General features: G+C 39.9%; 1 protein-coding gene across 7 annotated transcripts in view; it reads right to left on the bottom strand.

Annotated features, from left to right (window-relative positions):
• NEDD4L (NEDD4 like E3 ubiquitin protein ligase) overlaps window positions 1-12,747 on the bottom strand; it is a 114,933-nt gene that overhangs the window by 26,546 nt on the left and 75,640 nt on the right. For all 7 annotated transcript variants that reach the window (XM_015848162.2, XM_015848163.2, XM_015848164.2 and 4 more), the window contains 7 exons: window positions 8,588-8,638; window positions 6,886-6,947; window positions 6,680-6,782; window positions 4,318-4,484; window positions 3,048-3,180; window positions 2,112-2,288; window positions 188-262 (listed from right to left, as the gene is read on the bottom strand). In XM_015848162.2, coding sequence (XP_015703648.1) covers window positions 188-262; window positions 2,112-2,288; window positions 3,048-3,180; window positions 4,318-4,484; window positions 6,680-6,782; window positions 6,886-6,947; window positions 8,588-8,638 — 768 coding nt within the window. The remainder of the gene's footprint in view (window positions 1-187; window positions 263-2,111; window positions 2,289-3,047; window positions 3,181-4,317; window positions 4,485-6,679; window positions 6,783-6,885; window positions 6,948-8,587; window positions 8,639-12,747) is intronic.

Below are 12,747 nucleotides of genomic sequence, written 5' to 3'. Positions count from 1 at the left end.
CTTATGGAGTTCCTCATTGTACTTTGTGCCCTGACATTAATTTGGTTTCCATAATGATTTGGGATAACCACACATCAATGACTGAACTAGATCTGCCTGGAACTGATCTAGGAACAGATACCATCCAGAATCATTTAACAATGATGTTAAAAGAAGAAGAAATAAATAAAGATTAGCTTTCATTTACCAAAGATAATTGAGATTGTTCAGCGACCGTATCTGTTACACTGCAAGATCTCAGTCTTGAGGAAGGATCTCTTTGCTGAAAAAAAATAAGAAAATGTCTGTAAGTTTAACTATTTTCAAGTATCTTTGAAAGACACTTTAGAAAATCTAGAGGGAGAACAAGCAGCATAAGGAAAATTTAAAACTCCTGACCAAATACTGGCAATATAGTCCTTGCAAAATCAATACATTAGAGCTACTGGATTTCCACACATGCCATGCATCTTAGTTACATGCAAAGCCAGTCCAGATTTAGGTTTAGGAAAAGTCAGGGATCCAACAGCCTGCACAGTCATGGGTAAAGAGATGTCAAGCAGACATATCTCATGTTTAGCTGGCAATGTCAAACCCTCCCTGCCACCTTGCTCAATCCAAATGATGCTCTTGATGTCTCCTTGCTATCATTACACATCTCAGAACTGGGCAGATTTACAAGCCCAGGAGAAGCACTGCCCAGAGTTAAGTGCTGGATCAGGCCAGTGAGAACTCACAGAAGCCAGAGCTGTGGGAGCAGAGACACAGACACAAGCTGATCTGACAGACCCTCTGGGGCCATGGACTGAATGCTGCTGACCCACTCAATCTCCATGTGCAGACAGAATAATTTCAGAGCTGCTTCGTTTTACTCCTTTCAGTATCTCAATGCCCAGCTCAATGAGTAGTGTAACTCAGGCACTAAATTCTCCAACAATTTCTTACTTTGTATGGTCTTATTAAAATTTGTATTGCAATGATAAGTAAGATGTTATTTAATGGCTCACAGAAGAGATAGTTTGTATGGAAACATAATTACTGAATTATTTTAATTAAGATAATTTTGTAGCTATACCACTTATTATTTTCTCTGTACAACAAATGTAGGCCCTGTTCTTCTCACTGATCCTACTTGATTAACCTCCCACCCTCAAGGTGAAGGTCTAATGAAACCTGCAGTTATCTACAGAAGCAGACTTTGTGCAGATGGCTGGCAATCAGAGCTATAATTTGCTGAACTAATCTCTGTACAACACGCGAGTCATTGTACGCATTGCATAGGCTCCTCATGAAAAATCACCTAATCAAGATCCTATTTGATCAGAAAAAGAATAAGTGTGATTACTTCTCACTTTAATTACAAAGGTACCTTAATAGCACACACCCGGGAAATGATTAAATCTCAACACAATGTTCTGTTTAATATTTGCAATTGTTTTCTCAATCAAAGAGACATAAGACATTTCCACAGTTGAAAGCACAGTATCCTCACTTTTTGTGGTATCATTGGTGTGTTCAACTAACAGGTAACACAGACACAAAGAACTTATATTTTGTTCTCACCTCAAGTAACCTGCTGTGGTTTTCCAGACTAGTTATCAGTAAATCTGCAGAGCCATAAATTTCACCATAACTACTTCCTTTCAATTCTAATCCTTTGTTAGTCTTGTAACAGTTAACCAGTGGACCATGATGGGGGTTTGTAAAATTCTAATACAAGACATCCTTCAGCATAAATACACACAGGAAAGCACAAAGCTTTTGAAAAGTTACCACATAATAATATGGATGATAATTAGTAACTTTCTTTTGGATATTCTGAGCTTGATATTCTCTATTATTATACAATGCATTTGGTTCACTAAAGGTATAAAAGCAGTAGACTCTCAAATTAAAGTCATTTAGGAAAATAAAAACAAACATTAAACCTAAATCGAGGAAGTCTGCTCTTCAAGGCAGTTTTTCTGTGGTGAAATTAAGCTGAGTTTTTTTAAAGATGCTTTTAACAGCATACTCAGTTTTTCCTAAGACCAGCAATACCAACTCACCTACATAAACAATTCAGGATTATGTCAAGCTAACAAAAATCACAGGAGTAAAGATGTATACAGAAAGAGCAGAGTGTCACATACGATCAAAGAACTCAGCTGTTCCCCATTAGAGTCAGGAGTGATCTGAAGTCTTCTGCTCAGTTCCTCAGATAGCTCCTGAGGACTGCTACGAGATACAGGAGATGCAGGAGGTGGTGGCAACGATAAGCTTAAAGTATCCCCAGTTGCACTCGCCTCCTCTGAAATGGCTTCCCAAGGCTGACAAAAGAAAATAAACTGTGTTAACTACTTAAAGTCAAACCAAGCCTCTGCTTCCCCTATGCATTCCAGGTGGCCACCTCATTGTGGCAAACACAAGTGTGATCATCAGCATTAAGATTTAATGAAATAAACTAACACATAGGACACACAGGTAGCTGCCTTTCACATTAAAAAAATTCATAAAATCATTCAACATAAATCATTCCTTAAGGCTGAATGGGATAGGAGCTTCACACAAAAAGTTTGCTTAAAAATATCACTACGTTATTCTACCTGTAGATTAAGAATACTGACTAAAAGATCTCCGGATTTTAAATAGAAGCAAGTGTTTCTGGGGAGAAAAATAACCTGTTTTCCTCCTAAATCAAGACACAGAAGAAAACTCAAACAAATGGCAGTTCTATTCAGTGTGTTTCACTTCCTACAAACTTGTCTCATTGTTATTCAAAGCAGAATATTGAAAGTGTTTTATCTACTTAGAGATAACCAGCAGTGCTTGGTATTACAAATGTGTGTCCTAGCATTTACATGGTACTTAACACTGTGCATACGCTACCAGCCACCTATAAAAGCATGTGTGCAGGAAAGTGAAGCTACCTAGGTTATTTATTGTGTCTCTGGTATTCTACTTACTTGATTTCCATAAAAAAACATGCAAAACCATTACTGTTCATGGTGCATGGTAATTAGCTTACAAAATGGGAAACATTTGGGCCTGAGGCTGTTTAAATTCTTAAATGCAAGACCTTCATGTACCTCAGGAATGTCTCCAGACTCCATAGGTTCCGGTTCCAAATCCTCACTAATGTGTCTTCGAGAACGAAACCGCCTATGGGCTGCTTCATGGTTTATTTGTCTGATGTTGTTATCTGAATCAGATCCCACATCACTGCACGGTGGGGAAAAAAAGCGAAGGAGAAAAGAACAAGAAAACAATGAACGTTAAACTCATTAATGCTTTTGATTACAATATAAAATTCATTACTCTTGCACATGCCAGGCTTCATAAACGGGAGGAAATTTAATCCTTTAATCCAAATGAAATAAAACCAGAAGCATTTCATGAATGTCATGTAAGACTGGAAATTAACATTCTTTGTGCAATAGAGTTGTTAAACCAGAAAAATAAGTCCCCACTGTAACATGTTAACCCCTTACAACTTATCCCTTCCCAGGATGATCAGAATCATTCCTGACACAGAGAGTTTGCTTCTGCCCCTCTCTTTATGTCAGCTATTGCTTTTCTTTCTGCAACAGCCAAATCAATCACAAGCTGTTACTGTGACCACCAGGTTCAGCTCATACCAGCAGTGGTTGTAATGGAAAAAAAGCAAATTTCTTTAATGGTGTCCCTTCCTGGCTTGCACAACTTCCCCTGTGCTTATCTCTGCATCTTCATTACAATATTCAAGGGGCACAAGAGGTTGTTAAAAGGCAGTATTCCATTTAAACCTTTCCTCCAGGATGAGGGACTATAGCTTTTAAAGAGAATTATGTTCAGGAAACATTTATTTGAGACAACATTTTAGTACAGCACATTTTAACAACCTACAAGACAAATTACTCAGCTGACACAGACTGTACAATATTCAGTATTTTCTCTTAATGACTAGATTAGTATCTGAGTGACCAGTCTCACACTCCAGGGCCTCCATGTCTTTCTCATAGTGAGGGCCCAACAATGAACTGAGGTGCAGCTTAACCAGTGCTGCATACATGGGAGCAATCATTTTCCTGCTCTTGCTGGTTACACTACTTCTGATACAAGACAAGATGCTGCTGGCCTTGCTGGCCACCTGGGCACAAGGTTTGAAAGCATCACTCTAAATTTTCCTTTGTTTCTATCTTAAAGCAAGAGACAAAAAAAGCAAACCTAAAGTTAATTTGCACAAGTATGGTGTCCACCTCATTCTTTACCAAGCTTTTACCTTTACTTTGTCAATAGTCTCTATAGAAGAAAGTAAGTTACTCTTCTCAACTTTTGCACATACCCTCAAACATGCCAATGGACTGTAATGTCACTTACATTAAACTTGGTCGGTGCCATTGCGTAGTTCTGTTGTTGTGGTTGACATAGTAAGTCCGCCCCAGGTTGTCAACCTTTTCCTCCCATCCAGGAGGCAGTGGAGGAGGTGGTAACTCCTCCTGACGCTGAGACGCAGAGTCGCTGGAATCAACCACATCCCATCCATGCTTAGGAATGAGAGCAAAAAAGATGTAAGAGCTCAAGTCAAAGGGAAGGTGCAGATTCCAAATTTTTTTTTTTTCCTATATTTTTTAAATCTAAGGCAGTGAGAAACAGAAGAAACATCATGACGTGTGTGCGCTACATTTCAGTGATAAAATCCCTAACATTCTACCAGTCCACTGAAACAGGGATTCCCACATTTATGTGTGTGTGTATTCCTCCTGGTATCCAGGTGCAGATCTCCAGTCATGAAGCCAAGGAGAGCCAACTGCTAACTTCTGAACTCAAGGCTGTGTCCTTTTCCTTATAAAGGATAATCGCTGTTTTCCTTTTCACTTTCCCACTCTCCAAAGCATATAGAAATTTCTCCTGCTCACCACCTCTGTCCTATCTTTCCATTAGACTCATCCTCAGCTTGCCAAGGGGTCTGAAAGTTGTTGACAGCAGCAAAAAAACTCCCAAGGAACTATGTAGAAGCAGGACAACAGAAGATGTCCTTATCACTCAGACATGCCTCTTCTGGGAAGGATTAAAAAACAAGCAAACAGAACATGCTAAAACTAATTATTATTTCCAAGTGCATCACATAGCCTTAAGTATCCCACTGCAACCACGCTATATTTTATGCCTGCTTCAGAAGCATTCCCCAAAACACTTTAATACACAAATCCACCTGAGTTCAAACTAAAATCTAATTGCTGTAGGGTATCCTTTCTAGGTAAACACTGCAATTCAATTATAGATAAGAAAATTCCTTCCCTGATGCTGTTCAGAAATTAAAGTTAAAAGCTTTTTGTTAAATGGAACATGAAAGCTTTTCACTACCACTGCTTTACTAGAAATGCTGTTTCTGTAGGACACTGCCAGAGCCTGGTGGCATCATCTTATGCACTTCAGTCAGGAGGATCTTACTCACAGAGGCAACAAAAACTTATTTTCAACAGCAAAACAGTCAATAAATAATGCTCAAGAAGAGAGACTTGTGGGTAAAGAGAGCATCACAGGATGCATGCTGCTGAAAATTCCTTTCTCTATGAGATACCCTATTCTTGAAACACGTACTTTTCAGACTTGTTTTGTTAAAAACCTGTCAATACATTCAAATCAGTTATGTAGGCACCAATGAACTGTATTATTTATATAAAATAATCCATTCACCAAAGAATTTAATAACTATAGGTACACTGGAACTTTTTAGAGTCTCATTAATTCAAGTATCAAAGAAAAATCAGATTATATTCAAAATATGTTGATTTCTATGAAATTCACAGTTAGAGGTTACTGTTTGATTTATAAAATGTGTGTGACATATATATGCAAACTGTATTATACGTACACACACACAAAATACAAGCATATTTATACACACACATACACTTGTTTGTACATGATGAGAGAGAAAAAAAAAGCTGGGTTTTGAATCTGTAAAGTGTTGAAGGTGATGAACCTGAGGTGCTGCTTTACTACGTGCCCTGTGACACCTCAGCTGCCTCTGTACCAGCACTTGGGCAGACCTCCTGAGAAGCAAATTCCAGAGCACAAATGTATGGCTTGGGATGACAGCCCTCCTTCTCAAGTTACAGATGACTGCAGCCCATTATTAGTAATTAAAGCAAACCTGGGCTAACATCCACTCTGTCAGCACTAATTGCAGTAATTTTTAAAATGGATGATGACTGGTAAGAGTGCTTGGAAGTCTTTTAAACCTGCTGTGCCCTTATGAGCACTATTCTCTATAAAGCTGGTGCTGCCAAGAAAATAAAGGAAAATGTTCCAGCAGATAACTTGGACACACTTCTGAGAAAGATATACTTAGATATTAAAAACAGACCATCATGTTCATGTCAAATATGAATTACAATGATATACTTTCCAAATTCTTCTGCTCTCTTGGCATGACTTGTACAGCTTTGAAAATGCTCATGAAAATGGAAAAAAAAAAAACACCCCACACCATAAGTTAATCAGAAAGACTTCAGAATTCATCGTGCCACTTGAAACAGTAGAGAAAATATCATCTTATGGTTTTGGAAATACAGGAGGGGAAGAATATGTTGAAGCTAGCAACATCATTCTATCATTCAAAACCACAACTACTTCTGTGATTATACCTGAATCCCTACCAACTTACATACCTCCAGATGTACAAAAGTGACAAAAATAAGATATCAGGTAGTCACCTCTTGATTAAGTGTCTTACCTCAGACTCATCCCTTTGATCACTGTTTTCTTCCTCTTGGCCACCATTTTTAGGCATATAAGCCATCTTCAGTCTCAAGAAACCCTTTACACGAGACTTGTGACTAGAAGACATGAAATTATATTTAATTCAATAACACTTCAACAGTTGCAAGTAATAAACCTTGAGGTAAGAGATGTTTTAAAACACAAATAGAAAACCCTCACCTTCTTGGTCTGAGAAGGAAATCCTTAAATGTGTACGGCCTTTCCATGGTTGGGTCTTCAGTCTACAAGTATATAAGAAAATGACAATTTAAAGGGCTTGTCCATAAGCATAGCAGTACATAGAGAACATTCACATTGCAGACAGATGAAACAGAAATGCTAGAGAAGATTCCACAGCGTTACCCTGTTACCCAAGTTACCCTGGGTGGGTGGGTGGTTAGTACAGATCTGCACAAGAGGTCCACTAGATGTCACTGCAAATACCAGCAATGGGCTGAACCCAGTTGCAGCATGGAAATGCATGCAGTTGAGTGAGATCTGGAAGATCCCACAAAGCAAATCTCTGACAACTTTCTGCTGCCACCCAACAGCACTGTCAGAGGAGGGTGCATCCACTTGAAGCAGTCTTTTTTATGCACATTAGAAAACTATTAAATGAAACACTGCTCATTTCTGAAATTGGAAGCATGACCCTTGCAATACTGAAGAAGTAAGCACATGCTACAATAAAGACCACCATTTACACAGAATTCTCTTAAAATGAGCAGAGTTAGCAGCATGTTGCTCCCATCTGCCACCAATTACAGGAAATGATAGCATATCTGCAAAGCCCTTACAAGCCCCATCTTTACAAATAGGAATTCTACTTGTGTGCAATTCCTTTACTTAACTTTTGCAGACACAGGATATTCTATCTCCCAGGTATTATTCATGAAAAGCTTTACTGTCTGTGGTACTTCAAAGTCAATAAACACTAAATTAAGGAAGAATTCCATCTCACTATCACAGATTTTACATCAAATGCCATACAGCTTCGCTTTTCACAGAACAAACTCATCCTGCAAGGCACTTCCTGCATTAAGCTTCCACTTAATCTTTCTGAGACAGACTTCCCATTTTCTCAGAGATAGATAGCAGCTTTTAATCAAATCAACTGCACTGTAAAGCATGCATGATTATGAAGCGTTGCTTTTTAGTACTCTCATCCGTATTCAATGTACATTAAGTAAAAGGCGTGTACTTTAATCAAATTTTGCTGAGAAAGGTTGTGTGATGTCAGAGAGAACCAGGATTCTGCCAAACTTATCTACAGCTAAGAGAAAATATTTGCTAGTGAATATATCACAATCCCTCCTATTAATGTACCGGAAGGGTGAGTGAGTGAAACATTGATTAAAATATAAAGACACAAAGTATGTTTCCCTGAGTATCAAATTAGTTCAGACCTTTAGAAGCACAATGTAAGCCACTGTTACTGAGTTTGAGTAAATGCGTATGGGCAGGCAGGAAAGCACTCTGTGCAGACACTGCTGTGTGCCTCTCGTAATTATGGTTCTGAGATACATATTACAAGTATTACCAATAGAAATTTATGGGAAGAAAGCACCTTCTGGAGCTAAAGAAGTTATCTGCAAACGTGCAGAGAAGGGATTTAATAGAGGAAGGACATTCACTTTCTAGTGAGCCTCAATGGAAAGAAGTGGGGTGTACTACCTATAAGCTTTTCTCACCTTAGCACAATTGAATTTATTCTGCCATGAAGCAAGGTAGCTCAGCTAGGAAGTTTTAATTTAGTAAAGACAGAAGTCTAAAGATGATTTGAAAGAGTAAGTGTAGCATTCCACTGTTTTAAATATGAGTTAGAGGGATGCTCGCTCACATTCTAGCTAAGTCCATGGAGAGAGACAAAAGCATTTCTTACCGGAAGGTGGCTAAGAGGCACATCCACCTGGCCCAGGAAGTCGTCTCTAGTCTGTCAAATAGAAGAAAAAGCAGAAAATAATCAGTTTTACCCATGAGGTCCTCTTTACACCAGAGAAGTAACAAATGATGAGCACCAATCCAGCCACAATGAAGCAGGAATAAATACAGTTCTGTACATTTTTACAGAATGCTATGACACTTCAGAATGGCTTTTCAGTCCACAGCGTGTGCGTTGAGTGCTGATGAAACCCCAGTGTTTCCTCAATGACCTATGCATAATTCAAAATACAAAATGATAATACACTCTGTGCACGAACTATAGGCTCAATGCACATTTAAAAAGCAATGCGACATACCAATTCAGCATGTGTCCATGTTGAAGCATTGCAGTGTTTGAGGCACGGACTCAGATGTGAACGATCCAAATCGCTTATTACAAGTTCTCACATCCCTTATATACCTTCACAGGTTTTTGTTTTCTAACTTTCCCAACCACCTTTACATGTCAGCAAAGCATCTACAAACACTTTTCAACTGTCCATGCAGGCACATATCCAATCTGAGCTGTGAGACCCATCTTCTCCTTCTGGAGGTGTTCTTGGTTCTCATGCTGTTTATCTTGCTCCACAGCTGCTGCTCTGAACAACTTCTCTTGTATTCCCACAAAGCAGGGTTACTTTTTTTTACCTTTACTTTAAGGAGAACCTCACATGCACAAGTAATGGGGAAGGGACATTCAAACATTCATGCAGGGCTTCTCAGAGCACTTCTAGCAATGCATTTGCAGGGACAGAAGAAAAGGAACAGAGTGTATTAGCAGAGGTGGACAAAGAGGGTAACTTCCAGAGGGAGAACACGTGCTGTTGCCACTCAATAAATCCTAGAAAGAAACACGAGCCAACAGTTTTCTCACCGAACAGTGAGACCTGATCAATACGTTCAGTGATAGTGGGTGTCACCCTTCTAGCAGAACACATCTGCATCCTGACCGCACTGCCATATCTGCACAAGCTTTGTGCCTTCTGAATGCTGCTCAGGCATTACCTTTCTCACTGAGGGACACCTCAAAACTGTCACAACACTGAATACCTCTTATAATCAGCAGTGCCCAGTGCAATGCACACACGCATAAGTAAAAAACATTTCCCTTTGAAACTAGTTTATCTCAAAGGCAGAATTAAGCCTTGCCTTTGCTACCTTAAGCTCACCCCCATTTTCATACCTCACCTAAAAACTTCTAGCATCTCAGTCTAAATTTGACTGCTGAATATGACATTTCCAAAGGAATGAAATTGTGGCAACGGTAAGCCATACAGTAATTAAATAGCATAAGCGCATTTGCTTTGCCAATCACCGTGCTGGATTTATATTTGGTATTCATTAATCTTCTAAGATATTGATTTTCAAAATAAAGCATCTTGCATTAATCAAAAATCAACTGTCTGTCAGGGAAGACAAATTCTGGCAGATCCTGATAATGACACCAGATATCAGCCCCTCTGAATTCCAAAGAACCTGCGTTTATTTATATCCACACTATGCACAGGATTCCAGGAAGCGCATGCTGCTGCTCTGAAGCCAAGTTTACATATTCCTCATAGCAGAGCATTAAGTTTAATATTAAAATCCATATTTTATATGATAACATAATAAGAATGCTGTTTCTATTACAAAGATAGCATAGCTCTCTGATCCCCAGAGACAGATATGTGGCTGTGCAATATGCTCATACAGCAATGCAAAAAAGAGCACCTGTACCAAGGAGCCCGTCTTTTCCAAACTTAAATAAAAACAGCAAGCAGGCTTTTAATTATGGGATTGTGATTACCAGTTCACTCATTAACTGCTGGAAAAACCTAGTAGCATGCATTGCTTGTAGAGAATCAACACGCTTCTCACTTAATGCTGGCAAACACCCACCCCCTTCAACGGGATTGCTCCAGTATCAACTACTCAGAAACAACCCACACCTATTTCTGCATCTGTTTATGCAGCCTTTTGTCCAAGAAAAGCAAATCTCACATGCACCAAAACTTCCAGGCTGGTTACTGCCCCGCACTCTATGCAAGTGGCGCCAAGGCTTCAGCTCCTCCCCCTGTCCTGCAAGACAAGGGCTGGGGGCAGGGGGAGCTGAGTGGGGACAGAAGCATGACAGCTGACCTAAGCTGGCCAAAAGGATATTCCATACCAGTTGATATCATGAGAAAGAACTACAAAAGTGAGAGGAGCTGGCTGGGGGTGGGCTGCTGCTGAGGGATGGCTGGGCATCAGCCAGTACATGGGGAGCAACTGCATTATGCATCATTTGTTTTGTAATATAGGTACACTAGGGCGGCTCCAAAAGTAACGCCTCCTTTGTTATGGTGCTGCTCCACCATGTCAGAGGCCAATGTTGGTGGTAGGACAGTAGAGGATGAACCTTCCCAACAACATTCCCTTGTATCCCCTTACAACAGAAGGAAGCAGAGGGGCAGACTGACAAAATGGTGAGACTTCCTGAAAGCTTTATTTTCATTTGGCACTCCATACTGCAAGCCAACAATATTCGCTGCTATCCCTTCTCGTTTGGAATTAATGGAGGACCAAAGACCTGCTTTAGACTAAAGGTGCCTGAAAGTTACAGAAAAGCTCATGATGACTGGAGATAGTAAATTGGTTTTATTGTTTAAAAGCCACGTTTACTTTATTTGGTTTCAAAGAGAATGTAAAATCTCATTACTCCAGATTCTGCCCTATTTTCCCCCTAGTTGTCTCATAATAAAAAGCAATTGCTTCTGTTCTTTGGTGGAGGCAGAAATACACCCCCTATTTGGAAACCTGAATCTGTCCAACAGTCCCCCTTAGTTATGCAACCATCTTGTAGAAAAGTAATACTAATGCAAAAGTCCTTTTTCTTTGGTGTGCTCAAAGACAGTTGGCATATTGGGCATTCTGTACACTGCATTTTCTTGCGAGCTGCTCCGATTACATCAATACAGTCATCAAATCCCAAGCGCAGACACAGATCTCACATGTCTAGCCAATAACAGTGGGAAAAAGGACCTTGTTAATGCTGATTACCACTTAATGATCACCAAATGCAAACACTATGACTGAGAGACGTGTCCAAACACACCCTGAGCTCCAGTAGCTCAGGTTTGTGCCCACTGCCCTGGGAGTGTGTTAAGTGGAATTGTTTATAGACACCTGAGGAGGTACAGCAAGGAGGCAGGAACCAGAGCTGAAGGGCATGGTGGAAAGGCCAGTAGATTAAAACCTCATCTTTTGTTGCTTTGTTTCCCATCTTCCTACAGGCTGAACACCAGGAGCTGCTGGTACTGGGGATCCAAATGACCCCACAGCACAGTGCCATGCAGCCACACAGGAGAAGGGTGCAATTATTGTTACAGGACAACTGCAACACCAACTGCAGAGCATGATCAGCAAGCCAGGATGAAGCTTCTCAAGGTGCAGGAGTGCACGCAGCTTTGGGGAGATACAACCACGCTTTTTGCTGATGTGTTGTAGAAGTCAGAAGATGACAATGCAGCTTAAGATAAGAGAAACCAGCAAAATAACTCCACCTGGCAAAGAAAAACTTGAGAATGCAAAGGGACAATTACCACCACCGAGCAAATTCATTTACCAAATAATTGTAAACCAAAGTGCAAAACTGAGCAAGAATTAAATTTATGAACGTGTTACTTTGGCACCACATTTGAGATATGATACAGCATCACTGCTCAGTGCCAGAGAAGCCACTCCCAGGCTTTAAGGGTGCTCTCACACAGCACTAAATCTGCATGGCACAGAGTGGTTACGCATATCAAAAAGGAAAAGGCAGCCCAAGAGCAGAAAATACCCACCAACTTCAAGTTGCATTGTTGAAGCCTTAAGTCCATGCTTTTTACATACAGAAGTAACTCGTGTGTTATTTCTGGCTTTTTGGGACAACACGTAGCATTCAATTTATTCGATTCAAAATTATGATAAATAATGATTTCTGAAACTGTTTGAACTTATGATTTTAAAAAGGTCGTGTTTTTAATCCCAAATTCTGGCAAAACAGATGGACGCTCAGAAATGTGTTGCTCTTAAAAGTGTAACCAACAGAGAGCAGCAGTTGCAGCAGCTCCAACTGACTGCTTTCAGATTTGGAAAGGCATCGCACTGTAAGAT

This window comes from Coturnix japonica, chromosome Z (genome assembly GCF_001577835.2).
Source record: "Coturnix japonica isolate 7356 chromosome Z, Coturnix japonica 2.1, whole genome shotgun sequence".
In the NCBI taxonomy this organism is placed as follows: Eukaryota; Metazoa; Chordata; class Aves; order Galliformes; family Phasianidae; genus Coturnix; species Coturnix japonica.
This window is presented reverse-complemented; position numbering and strand designations above follow the sequence as displayed.